The sequence below is a fragment of the Mauremys reevesii genome, linkage group 5, assembly GCF_016161935.1.
Source record: "Mauremys reevesii isolate NIE-2019 linkage group 5, ASM1616193v1, whole genome shotgun sequence".
NCBI lineage: Eukaryota > Metazoa > Chordata > Testudines > Geoemydidae > Mauremys > Mauremys reevesii.
The window spans coordinates 86,844,138-86,864,700 of NC_052627.1; the positions used below are offsets into that span (position 1 = coordinate 86,844,138).

General features: G+C 38.7%; 1 protein-coding gene across 6 annotated transcripts in view; it reads left to right on the forward strand.

The window, feature by feature from the left end:
- Positions 1–20,563, forward strand: part of DLC1 (DLC1 Rho GTPase activating protein) — a 341,009-nt gene that overhangs the window by 190,758 nt on the left and 129,688 nt on the right. For 2 of the 6 annotated variants that reach the window (XM_039541310.1, XM_039541314.1), the window contains one exon: positions 18,134–18,360. The exons of 3 other annotated variants lie outside the window; for them this stretch is intronic. Coding sequence is in view for 2 of the 3 variants with exons in the window: in XM_039541314.1 (XP_039397248.1) it covers positions 18,134–18,144 (11 nt within the window). In the remaining variant the exon portion in view is untranslated. Of the gene's footprint in view, positions 1–12,625; positions 12,660–18,133; positions 18,361–20,563 lie in introns of those variants that run through there. One more of the 6 variants, XM_039541307.1, reaches the window with a different exon arrangement.

Consider the following 20,563-nt stretch of genomic DNA (forward strand, 5'->3'; position numbering starts at 1 on the left):
AAGACAGACAGAGAACCCTCAACCATGCTTTTAGTTGTTCCCATCACTTTAGACTGACACTACAGACTGAAACTTAATAGGTTTCAGGGAGAGATGCAGAGTGACAGACCTGGAATCTTATTATATAGCTGTGTCTCAAATTTCTTCCTCTGACAATATATTTCCTTTGGATTATTTTCTTCCTAGATGCATCAGTTTATGGTTTTCCAAAATCCATCTTATTTTATTTCCGGATCATATTTCTAACTTCTCTATATTATCTTAGTATTTTATGTACCCACAGTTGTTTGCAGCACCTTCCATACTAGTATCACCTGAAAATTGAATTACATTCTTTGCATAACCTCTTTAAGATTATTACTGAAGATGTTAAGTAACATCAGACCAGTAATGCCCCACTAATCACCTCCATCCAATTTGTTGTGTTTTATTACTTTCTTTACTCTTTGTTTGCTTGTTCTGACAGTTTCTAAACCAAGTTCTTGAGCTTTCAACTATTTTAATTGATACTTTGAATTAACACTTTGAAATTCCAAATTTCTACATGTGTGCTGACAATTCAGAGACCACAGAAATGCATAAGGCATGGAGATATGATACAACCATATCCAGTATATCCAACACTTTGGTTAACACGCTTGGTAAAATGAGCAATTTTGGGCTTTATGACAAACTAATGTTTCTGTTATCTCTCCACCTGCTCTTTTCCACTTTGGCCCAGTGGGGCTCAGATAAGTTATGGAGATACATTTATCGAGTACTAGAGTTGAGGATAATGCTGCCATCTCTACTGTAGGTGCATCTATATTAGGAAAATGTGTGTTTTTCTGTATTGGTGCTTCTCCACCATTGATCGAAACAGTGGGAGATGTGGGGCTGTGTGGAGTAATTAGTTCTACTACTCTGAGTAAGGTTAGATAACAGTATGATCAAAATGCCTGCACTTGTCTCTGTTGGTACTTCCATTGTGACTATAACCGCTTAGCTGTGCAGGAGCAGAAGAACACTTACAGATTATCTCAGTGCACACCCCAGAAGGCTCAGATGTCTACACAAAGAGGGCTGAAGAGTTTTCAGCCTACATTAGACAAACATTGGGCTAAATTCTACTTCTCACTTATACCAGTATAAATCCTGGGGACTTCTCTTTTGATCAGTGAAGTAGTTCCCAATTTACACTAGTATAAACGAGATCAGAATTTGGCCCACAGGAAATAATGACGACAGACAAAGATGGAGGAAAAGATAACAAATAGGAAGGTGTGAAGTGTAAATGATTTCTATGCCTATTCAAAGAACAGTTCTTTGCACTTGAGAATAAAGTATAAACGAGTAGGAACACACACACACCCCAGGGTAGAATCTCTGGTCCTGATTCTGCAATTTGATCTGTGTGGGTTGACCTTTATGTGAAGTTCATCAGTTAATTTTAGTGATAGCACTGTTTTCAATGAAGTGTTATCTGTTTTTAAAAATTCAGTTGCTGCTGTAAAAAAAAGGACTCTGGCTTGAATTAACTCCAAGACAACCTGCCCCTGAAGTCCTGACACACACATCACTCTCATTGATTTCAAAGGAAATTAGACATGTGTAAGGTTTGTAGGCTGGGAGCACTGAGCTATTCACACATTGCCAGGGGCACTTCAGACACTGCAAGTGGAGAATCAACTCCCCCTTCATTCCTTCCTTCCTTCGAGAAGTGCAAGGTCAAACTGAGCAAGGTCAAACTGGCTTCATTAAGGGTCACTGGAGTTTCCATGAACCTTTGAGTGTGGAGTTTTACATTCCCTTTTAGCTAAGATAGGAAGGACCCAATTCTGTCCCCCTCCCCTTATATACTGCGCCCAACAATACTACTTGTGGAGCAAGGAATTACTCAGTAGAAGTAAGGATGGCAGAATCAGTCCTTAAATCATGTTGTCCCACAGACAGAATGAAATGTAAGAAAAATAAGGTAACAAAATAAAATAAATGAACCAAGTCAGAAAAAAATGGTTCTCTCCTATTTCTTACTTTTTTCCTCTCAAAAAAAATGAAAGATTACCTGAAATGTCAGTTAAGCAGAGACATGTTATCTTAATAAATGAGCATGCAAGTATGTGCCCAGTAAGTTATTTGATTAAACAGGAAGCTAGAATCACATAGATATCCACAAATAAAGCTCCAAATCTAAACGAGTGTATCATTAGCTCATTTGTAAGCCTTTCCAGATGTAGCAGCAGTTCTGACTTTGGCAGCTTTCCAGTAGGTTGCCTGCAGTCTGAGCTTTCCTGTGTCCGCAGTGAGAACTGCAATGCCTGAGTCTTGAAGGAAAGGGCTCCGCAAAGCTGACGACAAATTTTACAAAGTAACGACCTGCCTTGTGAAGGATATTTCAGACAGATAGCAGAGCAGAGAATGCCCCTTATCCTGTGGCCAAACTGCTGCAGTTTTACTGTGGATGTGTGATACTCTGCACTGCATTATGGAACACCCAGTGAAAGCCCCTTTGAGAAGATCATTTAGTGATCACATCAGAGACTCTACTGCTAGAGCCCTGGATGTTATCTGGAAAAATACAAGAGACAGACGACTGGCAGGTGAGGAGGGGGTAAAAAAACATGTTTTAAAATACACAGGGATAATTAGTGGTGTCATTTGCATAAGGTATGTCAGTGTCACTCCACAATATTTACCTATTATTTTCTTTCAATGTCATGTTACTTCAGTGCTCCCCCTTCAGTAGGACTGCGCAAGATTCTCCAGCTATGATCTTGTGATATATATTTGAAAGAGCAGGAACAATGGATGTAACATTTCACTGTTGAAATTATGTTGTGAATCCCTCACAGCGAAGTTACTGAAGCATTTTATTTTGCTATTTAAGTCAGCTTCTGTGCTCTATTGGTATGATATGCTTCAGTGAGTTGCATTACAGACTCTTTCCTAGCCAAGAAGTATGTCAGTTAGAGTATCTGGGCTGTGCAGTGAAAGATTACTGGTATTTCCTTTGGCAAAGCACTCACTGCTTTAAGGTCCAAGTGAGTGTCAGGTATGCCAGAGCCAGGCTTTTGAAATATAAATTAAGTATAACTATACAGTTACGATTCATATGCTCTTATTTTGGCTTACAAGATGCAAAACGTGGCAAACCATTATGGAGGCCTGGGGAAGAAAATAATTAAGCAATTTTTTTTCTTCTGTTTGTTGTCTATCTCTGAGTGCTTCTCATTCACATAAATGAAGGCTGTTGTTTTTATTGTCATAGCATTTAGATACCTCAGAAAAGGCAGCAGAAATACTCAGTGGGTGTGGCATATAAGAAAGGCCACTTCAGTTTGTTTATTTACTTTTACTGCGAATGGCTTATTTTGGGTGGGTTGGGGGAGTGTTTTTAATGATAGTGGCAAGATTAGTCATCACTGTGATGACCAAGAAAAAAACCTTTTGGATCCAATAATGTAAACTGAATGTTTACATCATTTTCATTTACTTGTCTGTAGAGAAAACAAGGGCAGCTAAATATTGCAAACGCCTTTGTGGTGGTGCACTAATGCCAGAAATTATTATATAAGATATTTTGGGGGAAGGCTGGGCATGTATTATAAAGAAAAACATTTTAAAATGATATACTTTTTCTTCAAGACAATAATAAAAATACATTAATACTATCAAATGGTGAAGTTCTCTAAGTTATAGTAAGTAAAACTATGTTATCTGGCAACAGTTTTGCCATCAGATTATGTGATATGCCTCATTATACAGTGGCAGGGATATAAATATGCTTTAAACCATAGTAGATTATAAACAACTTCAGCCTGCTGTGCTAGTTATTAGGTAGCAGGGTTATTTCTGTGGCTGTTTCCACAGATGCCACATCTTACTATGTAGCCTTTAATTATTTTTAGATTTCTGAAATCCCTTAAAAACACCCTTTTCCTTCACTTTACCTTCCACCATTGAGTTTTACAAAAGAGGACCACATCATTAGAGATGGAAATGTTGGATTTAAAGCTCCACACCTTAAGGTGTCAACAGCTAAACATAAGCTTGCCAGTGTCATTAAAGGGCAAGACACCAACCTTTCTTCCATGATCAATTTAATTTAGCAGTCAGCCATAGACTGAGTATCATGTCTCCACTGTCTTGCAGAGACAGATGGGTTGGATTTTTCTCTGTGGAAAAGCATTGTGGAACATGGCATAAGAGTCACAACATTAGGACCTGTTGCAGTCAAAAGCAAGGTGGGTGCACGACAACTGGATACAATGACAGGGGGAAAGTGGATAGGTTCATTGAAAAAGCAAGGAGATTATGCAAAATCTAGAAGAGTGAGGCTGGGTTGGCCAAGTGGTCCTTTATGTTTAATATTTTCTTATTTCCTAATCTGGGTGTTGCCAGGTCATCTGGTTATTTGTTTACCCTTGGAATTTGTTTTCATTCCATCTGCTAGAAATTTTTGTGTGAAATGTTTTGAGTAAGCTTTTCAATTTACAGCTAAACCTGGTATGGCATTTACATCAACAGGCTCCAAGAATGTCTGGCTTACTTCCAAATAAGACAACAACAACCACAAACTCCCTTGTCTTCTACAAAATTGTTTTCCACTCATTGGTTCGCACAGAAAAACATGTAATGACACAGGTAATTTGTGCCTTCCCACAGCGAGTGACAGATCCATGAAAATATGTAGGTTTTATCAGGACACAAAAAGACCTTGTTAAATATAAATATATATATGTATATATGCATATGATTGACAAATATCTGAGGAATACACAACTGCTCATTTATTTCTTGGGGCTGTCACATTCCTAGAAATGAGTGAGCATGTAACCCTTCAACCACTTAAAATATGTTGATAAGGGTGGGTATGTTTTTATTCTTGATGGCAGACATTTGTGAGCAGCCACAGTTTTTATCAATACAGTGCTTAGATGTTGGAGTGCCCTTAGAAGCAGTGAGCATTCCATTTTTCAGGCTGTGCTGGTGATCTGAGAGTTGACAAGTACAATAATACATTGGGATTGTTGTCAGCCAAATCGCTTTATTTAATCATCAAGCTGGTACCCAGATATACAGCACAATACAGAACTGCATTGAAAATAATCAGGATTCATTTCTGTAAAATACAGTGCTAGTACTAGATGAGATCAATAGAGAGACAATAAAAAGCACAAAACATCAAATAATTTTATGCTGGTCTATTGATTTACACTAGATAAGCAAACTTTCTTAATAGGACGCAACTTTAAAAGCACAGGGTCCAAGTAACTAACAAGGGAAAGAAGAAAATTTGAAAAACTCATTCCTTGTGGCATATGCAATAAGAAAATCATCTGAACAATGTTCTGCCTTGGAATGGCCAAAAATTATCAAAGACATAAGCCTGTGCACAGTGATGGCCAATCCTGCAGTTCAGTCCAACACAAGGATCAGACAGCTAGAAACATCTACTGTAAACTTTTGGGCAACCAAGTAAGGAGGATATCCTAGAAAAATACCACCATGGAGAAAAAAGAAGAGATTTCCCAAAAATATCCTGACATAAATATTATATGCTGAACTCTAAATGACACAGTGATTTATGCTTCTCATGCATAGCAAAAAAGTCATCAATTATTAAAAATAATTCATGGAATTAAGAAATGTTTTTGACTAAAAAATGACCTGTTGTGCTGGTGTACTGAAAAGGGGTTGAAAAGAGATATGGACCCTCTTCTCACCACATCCCCCTCCCTCAGTCTACTGCAGCCATGAGGCAGGATACCCTGCATTGCTCCTCTGTGAAGGAGCAGTAAGGTGCACTACAAGTTGCTTTCACCCTGGTCCCCCAGGAGCCAACCTGGACTATGCTGGCAGGATGACTCATGACCCTCTGCCCTGTTCAACTCTTCTTCCACGCTCTCACCACCTTGCGTAAAGTCAGGATATTGCTTTTACAGTCCAGCAACATTCAATACATCAGAAATCATTGCAACGCCATGCCAGCAGTGTTGTTGTGGGGATGTCAAGTGGGAGCATCATGTACCTATTGAAGGGGGATGAAAAAAGCATGATTTATTCATTGCTATATAATCCATACTTCATAATTCTTTTTCAGAGTGAACTTCAGTAGTCATGAAAAAGTGAAGGGATTTCTACTTGCAGCTAATACTGGCTAATGGGGGCAGGGAGAGGGAGCGGTGTGCACACATGAGCACACACAAAATCTGACCTTGTATGATCTTAGAATGTTGAAAACCAGGCCTGTCAATTAATCGCAGTTAACTCACGCGATTAACTCAAAAAAAATAATCGTGATTAATCGCATTTATAACAATAAAATACCAATTGAAATGTATTAAATATTTTTGGATGTCTTTCTACATTGATTTCAATTACAACACAGTATACAAAGTGCACAATGCTCAGTATATTTTTTTATTACAAATATATGCACTGTAAAAATGATAAACAAAAGAAATACTATTTTTCAATTCACCTCATACAAGTACTGAAGTGCAATCTCTTTATTGTGAAAGTGTAACTTACAAAGGCAGATTTTTTTTTTTGGTTACATAACTGCACTCAAAAACAAGAGTGTAAAACTTTAGCGCCTGCACGTACAGTCAGTCCTACTTCTTATTCTGCCAATCGCTAAGACGAACAAGTTTGTTTACATTGACAGGTGATACTGCTGCCTACTTCTTACTTACAATGTCACCCGAAACTGAGAACAGGCGTTCTCATGGCACTTTTGTAGCCGTTGTTGCAAGGTGTTTACATGTCAGATATGCTAAACATTCGCATGCCCCTTCATGCTTCGGCCACCATTCCAGAGAACTTGCTTCCATACTGATGATGCTTGTTAAAAAAATAATGCGTCAATTAAATTTGTGACTGTACTCCTTGGGGGGAGAATTGGATGTCTCCTGATCTTTTACAGTTGCAATTAATCGCATGATTAAAAAAATTAATCACTTGACAGCCCTATTGAAAACTAATCCATCAAACACAAGTAAAACAATAAGAGCATTTTCCATTGCTAGGACACAGTAGGAAAGCACCTCAAGATACAATCTGCCTGTGTATATCTGTCCCTATCTATAAGGTTGCTGGTCAGGTCCTAGGCATCAGTATAGAATATCAATAGAATTATACTGTTTGAAGATTTTACAAAGTGAAAAAATGGTCAGTGAGTACTACAATAGACAACCAAAACAGATTTAAAGCCAGGTCTCAAAAGGTGATTTGTATTTACAGACCAACATTTTAAAACTTGAGAGACAGATCCTCAGTTGATGTAAATTGTCATAGCCCTTTGGCCACAATGGACTTCAGCTGGGGATGTGGCCCTGGGTGTCTAAAGATAGGCATCTAAATCCAAATTTAGATACTTTAGGGCTTGTATCCACAGTGCATTAGTGTGCACAGAGGGGTGTAAATTGTAATACATGATAGCATGTCACACACTAACTGGCAGACTAAGCGGCTTTTAGTGTGAACCAGTAGGGTCTACACAGGCCAGTTAGTGCACAACACATTGATGCGCACTAGAGTTTACGCCCCTCTAGAGGGGACTAATGCACCATGTAGACAAACCCTTAGGAAGGTGCTTGATGTTTCAGAAGTACTGACCACCTTCTACTCCAACATGCATTACCCTGGTGTATCTGAGTATAGAATATTGCCTGAAAAGTGTAGCTGTACAAATATTTTAAAAGTTGAAAATAAACATGTTGAAAGGCTTGAAGGATGTTTTGCATTTTATTTCATTTTATTTTCACACTCTTTTTAATTAGTAGCTATTATATTTAAGTTATAATATAAGGAGGGTTCTTTAACAAAATTGGAATAACCTCTCTAGTGAAAGGCAACATGGTGGTACAGAACTGAATTACAGTACAGTATTTACATCTGTTAAATTGTCTCAGTCTACATTCCGTGACAGAACACAGAGCAGAATGTCAATCAGAGGTGATGAACAAACAAGGGTAGGATTCAGAAAATCATGAAGAAGAGGAAAAGATTAAAGGAGTGTATGGAAGATCAGGGAGATAAGAAATTGAGGTAGGATCAGATTTGTGTAGGATGGGAAGAGTAGCAAAGAGTAAAAGGGGACAAAATGACACACAGTAATTTGTAGAATCATAGATGATTAGGTTAGAAGAGACCTCAGGAGGTCATCTAGTCCAACCCCCTGCTGAAAGCAGGACCAACTCCAACTAAATCATCCCAGCCAGGGCTTTGTCAAGCTGGGCCTTAAAAACCTCTAAGGATGGAGATTCTACCACCTCCCTAGGTAACTCATTCCAGTGCTTTACCACCCTCCTAGTGGAATAGTTTTTCCTAATATCCAACCTAGACCTCCCCCACTGCAACTTGAGACCATTGCTCCTTGTTCTGTCACTGCCACCACTGAGAACAGCTTAGTTCCATCCTCTTTGGAACCCCCTTCAGGTAGTTGGTTTTTCACTTTCATACATACTCACTCACCAACATTGTTAGAAAGAAGAAACAAATAAGGAACCTGATCAACAGATCTTGAACATACCCCCTATTTGAAATTAATTGACTTTCAATAAAGGGCAGACCTAAATTCCTTACTAAAATGATTTGTAGATACCAGATGTTATACATAAAAGTTTAAAAGATGTATTGCTAACTCTTCTTAGACTATCTTCAGATTGCAATAAGAAAACAGGTTTCTGCAAGTTCAGATAAACTCTGTACTCAAAATAGCTCCTCTCTTTTCTTTGTGTTACTTTCAGAGAAGGTAGAAAGATATTTGCTAACTCCCTGCAAAATTCACTTTACTTTTGCATGTGTGTGCACGTGTATATGATAACTGGATAAATAGTTCAGTAGAGCTGGTTGAATATTTCTTTTGACATTTTTCCATTTTCAAAAACCAGAAACAACTAAGGAATTTTAAGGGGAAGGTTTGGCAGGGTGGTGGAATTAGTTTTCCCCTCTTTCCCCCCACAACTTCAAAAAAAAAACAACGGCCAATGTTCATGATATTTTTTTTCTGAATAGGATTACTATTTTCTACAAAACTCTATAATTCAGTAGCCAAACTTTCTTCTGAATTTGGCCTAGTGTAACTCAGGCACCTAGTGGAAGGATATAAGAAGTAGTTAATCAATATGTGGCCTTATTACTCAAGAGTGGTGAGCTTCATAAATGTGTTTTGTATAAAAGATGATATTGGGCAAACATATTCTTGGTGACTATTTATATACATTTAAAAAGAGATAGGCAAGTCGACATTTAGACACCCAGAATAAATATATTGCAAGATTTTTCGGCTGTGCTTTGAAGAGCTACACCTCCCATTGACGTAACTGGCAGATTTGAGTGCCCACCACCTCTAAAAACCAGGCCTATGTAGCTAGACAGATGTAGCTATCTGTAGCTCTCTAATAATATAAATGTAAAGATACATATGATGTGTGTATGAATATATAAATTGTTCATATATGACAGACAGATGGTATGTTAAGTTTTTGTCTGCATTATTTAGCTATATAAAGCATTTTGTGGGAGCTTTTATTTGAAAGACACTATACACTGCATTTATCTTACCAAAGATTCAAAAAAAAAATTTTAGACTAGAAAGGACCATTGTGATCTCTTGTATAACACAGGCCATAGAGCCTCACCCTGTAATTTATGCATCAAGCCCATAACTTTTGTTTGAGCTACAGCACATCTTTTTAGAAAGACATCAAGTCTTGATGTAAAGACTTCAAGGGATGAAGAGTCCACCACAACCCTAGGTAGGCTGTACTAAGAGCTAATTACCTCCCCCTTTAAAATTTGCGCCACCTTTCTAATCTGAATTTGTCTAGCTTCAGCGTCCAATCATGAGATTTTGTTATCCTTTTCTCTCTGCTAGATTAAAGTGTTGTCTACTATCAGAAATCTCTTCCTGATAGAGGTACTTGTAGACCATGATCAAATCACCTTTTAACCTTCTCTTGGGTTAACTAAATAGATGAAGCTTCTTGAGTCTCTAAAAGGCAGGTGTTCCAGACCTCAAATCATTCTTGTAGTTCTTTACTGAGCCCTTCCCAATTTTTCAACACCCTTAAAAAAAAGTGTGGACACCCGTACTGGACAGAGCATTCAAGTAATGATCTCACTAGTCTTGCATCCGAAGAAGTGGGTATTCACCCACGAAAGCTCATGCTGCAAAACGTCTGTTAGTCTATAAGGTGCCACAGGATTCTTTGCTGCCTCACTAGTACCATATGCAGTAACTCCTCACTTAAAGTCGTCCTGGTTAACATTTATATTCTTCCAACCTCAAGACAGTTACTGAGCTAACATTTAAAGCAATATATTCCCTGTACATGCAGAAAATACGTTTCTGAGGATAAGGATAGGTAAAATGTGAAACCCTGTAGAGTTGGTGCTTTAAACAGGGGCAACTGAAAATAATTACTTGTAATATTGTTTTTTTTTTTCCACTGAATTTTTGCTTGATTATTTTTTCAGTTGCCCCTGCCTGTTTAACCCACTCTACAGGGTTTCACATTTTTACCTATCTTATCCCTCACGTATTATTTTCATGTACACAGATATATATTAATATAATTTAAATGTTAGCTCAGTAACTGTCTTCAGGTTGGAAGAATATAATATATTTGGTTGGTGGCTGTGTGGGTGTAGATGAGGTCATGTTTTACAAAATATGTAATTATACAAGATACCACACATTGAGTGCATTGTGAGGCCTCAGGCCAATCGCTTTCCACCACTTGATATGACAGGATGCAGTGAAAGAATTATTGATCATTTCTTCAGACTAAAAGCTGCCAACTGTTTTTATCAGGTTAAAGTTTTCTCACTTCTGCAGAGGGTTTGTTGTTATCCTGAGAGTTACCTGAAAAACATGTTCTTAAACTAGTATTTGAGGGGAATATTAAATAAATGGGTTTTATAATTCATCACAAGTTCAAAGTTCAGACTACATATGTGATCGCCCATAGATCTATGTGCACTTGTCTGCACAATACATATACATCATATGTTTTTATATATCTGGAAAATGTTGGCTACACTCGTATTATAACTGTATACGGAAAAATAAAATATTTCACTTTGTTTTTTAAACAGGGGAAGGTTGACATTTGTAGTGCAATGTTTTTGAGCCAAAATCCCCAAATTATGACTGAAATACATTTTGTTGTTGGGTCTTTTCCTATACTTTTATTCTCTTAATTTGTCACTCTCCAAAGAAAAATGTGAAGTGTTGAAATGATCTGAAGAGGTTGTAGGGTGAGACTTTTGCTGCTTATTTTCAGCTGTTGGAATATTCTGTTTCCAGCACCTTTGCACTTCTAATTTGAAGTGTGATATGAGTGGAGTTTGTAGCTATCATACAGCAATGCAAGTGAAAGTGCACTTTCTCTGTCATCTTGGCTATTTTTAATGGGTATTTCAGTATAACACCACCACATTGCAGTTTGGGCAGGATGAGGTGGAGAATTATAGCTATTGTTTTGACATATTTCACCATATGTTGAATTTTAAATATTTCCTTCATGCAGTTCCTCTGTCATTTCCTTAACCAGAATGCAATAATGGCATTGTTTTGTTAACATTTATTAAACAAAAAAAAGAGTACCCAGTACACTGAACACATTATGAAAGTGACTGTAATAAGGTTCTCATGTATACAAGTTAGAACAGCTGGAGGGTCTTATGGAAGTATACACTATTTTCGGAATTCTGTTTTTCCGGTCCTCTTAGTCAGTTCCAACACTGAAATAAACACAGTCTGATGTCATGTCCTGTGCTTGAGCTTTTAGGGTTGTGTATTTAGAAAATTTCTGGAATCTGTAAATTTTGGAATTAGTTTTACTGTGATCCTGGAAACCCAAAATATTTATAAAGATCACATGCAACTGCCAGGAACGGAGGAGATACACATAGGGAAATGCTCAAAGCCCTGCAGGGGATGAGCTCAAATGCTCAAAGCCCTGCAGGGGATGAGCACTCCTGTCCACCAGCAGAAAGAGTTTGAGCACCACCATATTAATTGTTCAGCTTGCATCAGGGAAGCTGCCTGTTAGGATTCCAGGATATGCCCCCTGATCTGTATTTCTCAATGTTCTGAGGCCTAAATGTGGTTTGCATTGTGGGACAGGAACCAAAAATAAGGGATGAGGACAAAATTATATCTGTTCTCTGTGGCCCCAGCTTTGATTCAACATTGTGGATGTTATTAAACTATATTATTAAAATTGAAACACAACAAGATCATTGAATGAAGTTCATCCTAATGACAGACAATTGAGAGGTGTGCCCCTTCGAATATCACAGTTCATGTGTTTTCCAAGATCCAGGGGCTGAGTTTCTTGGTTTCCAGGACTGTGTTCCCTTGCTGCATTGTATGGGCATTTCACACATTTGAAAGATTATTATATTATTGAAGCTTTTCTCAAAGTGCTGAAAAGTGATGTAAGTGCTGAACTGCTTTACTGCTTTGATTGTTTGGAAGAGCCTCCCTCAACAAATATTACAATCTCTACAATTCCACTAACATCTGGACAGTTTCCTTACGTCAGAGTTTGGTTGATGAGTTCCAGATGTTATGACTTATTGATATTTTCATTAACTTCTGAGCAGTCCTGTCTTTCTGTTTTGTTTGCAGACTCCAACTTCTTAATACATCAGTGTTGTTGGAGGTAAGGAATGAAATTAGTGTTTGGCACCGACCTAGAGCAACCGAATTCTCTTGTTACCATGTGCATTCTCAGTTCTGTTACAGTATATGCAGCCTGTGGGAAGGTCAGCTCTAACCCCCACTAAGATAAGGAAAATTTCACTGGCCTGCTATTTTCAATTAAAATGAGTTACACAAATTGCTAATTCTGCTCCCAATTTAACTTTATACATTGAGTTACCCAGACCATATGAAGCACAGCAAATAAGATAGTATTAATAGGGAGCATTCTCAACTTTTTTCAGTTCTTATAACGTAACCGTAACAATCATTTAGAGAATACTTATTGCTCTGAAAGAATACCACCATTGCCCCACTTTCAGGAAGAAGCTCAGTTCTGTGGTTGGTTGCATATTAGGAATCAACTGCATACTTATTGTAAGTGGTAAGGAAGAAAATAGAAAAAGTGGAGATAAGCAGGATATATAAAACTACAGATCTATTCAGCTGACTGGTTATCTTCTATGGAGATGCATGTATTTTATGTTTGCTAGTTTTATGGTGGAACTCCTAGAGGATAAGAGTTGGAACAATTCCCCCAAGTTAGTTCCATCCGCACTTTTTGGAAGTAGTTGCAATTAGAATGAATGACATTAGAACAACTTTGCTTTCATTGTATTGCTGTTCTGGAGACTTGGGTCAAATTTTCAAAACTAGCTCTGAAACTGCACTTGAAAGTTTTCCACAAGCAAACCCTACATTTGTGTGTGCAAATCATACTCTGTGTGTGTGTGTGTGTGTGTGTGTGTGTGTGTGGTTTGCTGCTATTTCTTAAGTAGCACGAGTGTGCTTGGCACCATATAGGACACAGATATTAAAGAAAAAGTCCTTGCTTCAAAGAGTTTACAAGAAGGGAAGCAAACAGAATGACAGTACTTAATGGGAGAAGTGGAGGAAGGAGATATGTTAGCTCTTTCTCTCACACACACATGTACATTATGTTTTTATATTAAAAAATATATACTGATGTGAGCCACTGCTGTGTAAGGGGCACAGAAGGAGAACTAACTGAGCCCCCTGGTTCCTCCCTGCAGAGCCAAGACTTCCAACTCCCACGAGTGAGGTGTGGGCTGGAGTCCAACAGGGACTGCCTCAGCATCCTTGAATAGGAGAAACTCCATAGCCACCTCCTTCACCAGGGGTTTAGAGCCTCAAGTGGTCCACTGATATCAGCAGTTCTAGACTCTGTGACAGCTTGTGTGGTTGATCGTTGCCTTTTGGATAGGAGAGATGAGAGAAAGGGGAGTATTTGAGTAGGAGCTTAGGTAATGGGTAGGTCTTAATATCACCTTCACAGCCCTGGTGCTCACTGACATCAGAATGTTCACTCCATGATGGACCTGCCTTCTGACACCTTCAAAGACTCATCCTGCCCCTGGATTGCAGAAGAAAGGGTGAGAGATTCCTCCTCAGACCCAAATGGTTCCCTAACTCCCACTTGAGGCATCCCAAGGGGAGGGGAGCTTGTGGCTTATGTAGAGAGGGAGTTGGGAGGATAGCTTACCTATGGGATACGTGTTATATATACTAAAAGGAACTAATCATGTTGGATGGGGGGGTGGTTTGGGAATAATCTATATAGAAGGAATAAAACAAATATACTGTACAAGTGAAAAATTAAAATACTATGAAAATAATGGGCTGTGAGCACTAAGTCACTGTTTCTGGAGTCAGAGGAAATTTTAAGAAGGCATGGTGTTGTGTGGTGGCTGGCAATTTTTAACATAATTTATTTTAAATGTTTAATTCATTGCCACCTAGTTGTGCACAGACATTGCAGGATATGATTACTGTTATCTCATACTCCCTCCCCACCACCTTCCCCATTTGTCTTTAGTTAGATCCTAGGCTTGTGTCTTTTTATGTGGTTGTACAATGGGGCCCTCATTCAGATGTGCGTTTTTGGCTGTTACTCTACTTTAAAGAGTTATACAATACAATATATTTCTCAAACTCAAGCAAATGTGAATCTCAATCAGTAAGAAGTTTGCACACTCATCTGGGAATGTTCATGGCTTCCTTTCAAAGAGAAATTGTGGGGGAAGAGCGAGTATTATGCATTCCATTTTCTCTGGTAGTTTTCTTTTATTTTGAAGTTATAGTTTCATAATTTAGACATTTGTTACTTCAGGAGTCTGACATTGATTTGGTAGAGGAAATAATTCAGAACCTTCACAAGGCTCTGCAGTCTCTGGTCTTAGGTGAAGTGTGTCACTGCCTATTGGCATTCCATGAAGCCTGTTAGCCTCTAATCTATTGGCATTCACAGATGCTCAACCTGAAAGCTTAGCAGTGCCTTTTTAGAGTTGTGCCCTGCATTACTTAGGCAGATTGATGTTCTATATTTGTAGTTTGGCAGTCACCCTATGTCATAGGTCTCACCCCCACTTGGAGCTGTTGGGTTCACAAGATGGGGACCTGCATGGATCCTTCTAAACTTAAATCCTAGTTTAGATCTGGTAAAAGCTGCCACCACCCAATAATGTACGTGTATTGGGACACAGTCCTTCCCCAAAATCCTTGGGGATCCCAAGAGCCCCAAATCCATGGAGTTCTTACACCCAGGAGAAATAAACCATTCCCCCCTGCTTCCTCCCCCCTCCCTTTTCCTAGGAGAGATACCGGGATCCAACTACAGAGAGATGCCTCCCTCCTCCCCTTTCCCTGAGAATCCACCCAACGAAAGATCAACCAAGTCCTTTACAGAAAAGATTTATTAAAGACTAAAAAGAAAGTAACTGTCTCTGTAACCAAGATGGAACAATACACAGGGTCTAAACTTATCAATCTCTGGAGAGAATTCCCCCGCCCTTTCTTTCTCAGTAAAAGCAATAACAGTACAGAATTAAAGAAATTCTATAGCAAAACACAGAATTGCAAATACAGAAATAAAAGTATAAGAATACTAGTTCCTTGCTAATACTCACTAGCTTGAATAGGAGAATTTATTGCAGAAACCTGGGAGGACTTGATTAAGATGTCTGGACTCCCTCAACTCCCAAGAGAGACTCTCTAAAAAACAAAGAACAGAAAAAAAAAACTTCCCTCCACAGGGATTTGAAAATATCTTGTCCCTGATTGGTCCTCTGGTCAGGTGTCCACAGGTACTGCTTGTTAACCCTTTACAGGTAGAAAAAAACCCTTAACCCTTAACTAACTGTTTATGACACCCTAACATAGCAAAGGGTCTGCCACTCTAGCTGATGTAACACTGGGCTGCACTAAGGATCCAGAAGATGACTTCAGCACATGCCCCTGCTTGTTGTTGCTTGTCTTAGCAGACAAACTCCAGGCATTTAACTGGCACTAATCCACAGCATGTCTGTGTGGTCAGTGAAATTGCCATTTCTTTTGGTCATTTGCATAGTAGTGCCCACAGTGTGTTCATTTTGATTGTAAAGCTATCAGGTGTTGTTCCTGGCTGTCCAGAAACTGAAACAGCATCTTGTGCTTCTTTTAGTCAGTCCTAAACCTGGTGTTTTCCAGGACAGTTGAACTACAGCTGAATCCATGAAGTGCATAGAAGATAGATTCACACTGAGAGGCTGTCTGCCTTAATAAATATATCTCTGCAGTAATAATTTTGGTGCACTGTGCTGTTCTGCAGCCTTTCTCTGTAGTTTCATTTGTCCATCTTTGCAGTAGATGTTCAGTCACTACTTCAGCCAAACTGTATAGCTGCAGATAGGAGGCTGTACTTATGAGACTGCCAGCACGTACCCTATAAACAATGTTTTGAACCCTAAACAAGCACAGCAACATGACTGGGATGGTAACTGGGACTGTAAAGGGTTGTGGGAACTGCCTGAGGGTGGTTTTCATGGTCTTTGGGCTACCGTAATATTTTGTTGTTATAAGTTGTTTTATTATAAATATTATTATTCCTCTCACTAGGTGCTTGATCCTGCACAATTAAAGTTAATGGAGGCTGTTTTTGGACTTGAATGGGAACAGGATATGCCATGAGGGCCTGATCCGAAAGCTCAGACTCACTGGGAGTCTTTTCATTGAGTCCAATAAGCTTTGGATCACTCTCTAGTGGTGCTACATGTCTGAGGTGTAGGTAATTAGTCAGAGTAAAAAAAGGTAAATCCAGTTAGCAGAACTCATTCATTTATCTCTGTAAATAAATAGTTCTAGCCAATCTACCAAAATGGACATGTGCCAGTGTAACAAGACCAGACCAACTCTTCAGTTTCTCAAGGTGGCTACTTTAATCACCTGGACTGTGACTAGAATGCAGTATTAGTATGCAGTACCTGTGACTCACGGCTCTTAAAGTTGTAGCATGCTCCATGAGATTACATTCCCCACAGGAGATTGTGGTAAGTGCCTGGGGATCACAATAACTTCCTCAACCCCTTGCAGGGCCACAGGAGTCAGGCAATGTGACGTTTTCATATACACACGTCTCAAAGGGAAGGACGGGTGGTGAGATCTGCACTACTCTGCAAAGAGCAGGTGCAATAAGAGTGACAATAATTTCACACCCATGCAATGGGGAGCCCAGGGGATGATCAATGGCAATTCTATAACCATGGAATGATCCCTGTGCCCCAAAATACACTATAATGCAAGTAATCTTTGCCATAATTTGACAGATTAACCTCCTGTCACTCCCAGGATTGGGAGAAATGCAAATTGCTTAGGATCTCCTTTGCCTAGTGCCTTTAACAATCCTGAGCATGAGCCTGGTACAAATGAGGATTGTGTCTTTCATGTTTTTATTCTTATTCTTTCTTCCCTCTGCCTGCCAGTCCCATAGTCAAACCAGCAATAGCTCATTTTAAAGAACATTTTGGGAATCCTAGAAAACAGGGCAAATGAAATTTTCTGTAATATATTTAAGAGTCTAGGTTTTTTGAGGGGGTTTGGTGGGGGGGGGAGGGGTTGTGGTTTTTTTTTTGTTTTTTGTTTTTTTTGGTTGGTTGGGTTTTTTTTTGCTGTGAATGAACACAAACACTAATTTAATAAATAATAAATATTAGTTACTAGTGCCAATGTGCTTGTCACCCCAGAGAGCTCAAAGTGCTTTACAGAGAAGGTACATGTCATTATCCTCACTTTACAGCTGAGAAAAATAAGGCACAAAAATAAATTGTCTTCCCCAATGTACCTAGCAGGTCATTCCAAGTGAAACCTTGCTTGACTCCATTCTCCATCCCTAATCTGTCACTTGTCAAACATGTATTTTTTCCAATGGGCTGATACAGGGGTTTTTATTTGCCCAATGAGCTTAGGTATCCCCACTGGAGTCACTCTGCCTTACTTCCTTCTGAAGCTTAGCATTCTGACCCAACGCTCTTTCATTAAAAACTTGACAAATTAAAGCTTAGAATATACAAACATCATAAGTAGTTGCGCTTCTGCTAACCAGTTAGTACTGTAGTTCGTGTTGAACTGCACTCATTATTTTTCCTTTCATTTTTATAACAGGAGGAAGATAAAATAGTTGGTCTGATCTTATTCAGAGTCTGATGCAGTTGGCCACTAACATCAAGGATTCCCATTCTATTAACTTCAGTGGGCACTGGTTTACACCTTGACACACATGCAAACTGGAGTTACTCCAGTGCAGTCAGTGGATTTACTTCAATTTACACTGGTGCAACTTAAAGCAGAATTGGCACCTTCTTGTCATCTGACTTGACTAATATACTAGAGAGAAGATGTTTTTATGGTCTCAGATGGATTATGGAAGAGAGAAATCAGTCATTAGCAAAAATGAATTAGTTTAAGTAACAAGCTTTGAAGGATATTGGCTGAAATAGAATTCTAATTGGAAAAAAATAGCTTGATCGTCTTATGTGATCTTTTCTCTTTGAAGTGATGGAGAGGGATTGTTTGTGCATCTGAAAGAGTGAGTATATTATGTACCTAAGTGCATGTGAAGAAATGATTTCATTTTTCATTTTTTGCCTGAATAGCAGAAAAGATGAACAACAAACTTTTTACTTCTCATTTTACGTAGTCCAATTTAGAATCATAGAATATCAGGGTTGGAAGGGACCTCAGGAGATCATCTAGTCCAACTCCCTGCTCAAAGCAGGACCAATCCCCAACTAAATCATCCATATCTTAGTTAGTAGTATTTATAATTCTCATCTTGCTCATAGGCCATCTTACATTAAGTCACTAAGGTTAGAGTCCTCAGAGAGCTCATCTGAAAGTTGAAACCAGTAGTTCCAGATCCTTGCACCCACCATTGCTTTTTGTAAGAGCTTCTGAAGCTGTTAGGAATTAAAGGTCATTATGGCTCTGTGTATATTTGGGCTATTTGGCCAAATTAGCTTGCCATGGTGGCCTGGTGGGTGGTGATGAGCACATCTGGTTCCATTTCTTTGCAGCTACCACAGTAAAATGTGATTTCAAGCACAAAGTTTCACTATCCACCACCTGGGGAAATTCTCCACAGGGAAATAACTTTTCCCTGCCCTTGCATTAAGATAATTCGATCTGATACTCTCTTTGCTCTAATTGCATCACACCATCTCCATTTTCATCTCTTTCAGATGTAACAATTTCCAGTTGTAAGCCAGGAACCAGTTCACAATATTTATGAACAAATTAGGCTGTAAAATTCTTCAAGACACACACTGACTCCCACAATGTGTTTGTGCAGTGCCTAGCACAATACAGTCTGATTATGTCCTCTCTGTGGCACTGCTGTACATATACTAACAATAATACAGTATAAAGCTTTGTTTGCTTATTAAAATTGCATAGTAATGGGTAAAATTTTATGCTTTTAGGGAATAAGAGGAATTCCTTTTACATTACACAGTATGCTGAAGCTATATGGTCAGATTAATAACTTCTGGCAAATCTATCTCGAATGTATTTAAACAAAATACATTAGCTAAATTAGAAAGGTAGCAATACGTGGTTTTTGATAAGTCAGTTACATATACACACTGCTGCATATTTGAAAATGTAAGCTCAAAATATGTGCCTTGCACTTGGTACGGAAGGTGGTGAGGTTTGGGGTGATCCTTAGATCCTGTGGGAGTTCGTTCCACGGTCTCAGACAAGCGCCTGAGAAATCACACAGACCTCACATTTGCAAATACAAATTGCTCATTTTCATGTGCAGTTTCTCAATGTGCATGTGAAAAAAGACCTTTGTTTTTTACTGAGGCTGCAAAAAAGATGGTGCTTTAGCTTCTTCTGATAGTCTTCCACCACAATCATAGCTTTTTCCAGTGTTGGGCACATGATATGGCTCAGTCTGTAGCCCTGGCAAGATCTTCTATGGTGCCATGGAGCGGATATCTGGAGCTCAGCAGAAAGCAGAAACCTACAACTGTTTCCAACAATATAGGAGAACAATTTTGAAGCCTGATTGTTCACTGAGAAGAAAAGGAAATGGAAGTAAAATTTCTATATTGAGATGGCTAGCATCTGCCTCACTGACTGATGGGAAGGACCTACCCATTTGTCTGAAGTAATTTTGCCACTTCACAGAAAATAGTGAATTAAGAGTTTGTTTTGACATTGTGAAACCACTGCTCCTGATCAACACAAGTATTCCAAGAAATTTGAACCAATGTCTCTCCAGAAAAGAATCCCTTTCTGTCTTGTCTCAGTCAGTTTTCAGTATTAAGTAAATTTATGGGCTTAGATTGTTACCTCTTGGTCAAAAGAGTTACAGTAGAGTACCTAATTAGGATGGACTGCAGGTAACTAGTGAGGTGCCAGAACTGCGCTGAGTGGAGAGAGGATAATTAGTGCCTAGAATCAGTGAATCAGGATGTTTATGAAAGCAGGAAATAGGCTTAAAATAGTTTTCTCAGAAGTAAGACAATCACTTTTAATTAAAAGTGAGTTTTCTTGAAACCTAAGAAACACATTAAATTTCGTGTAGCG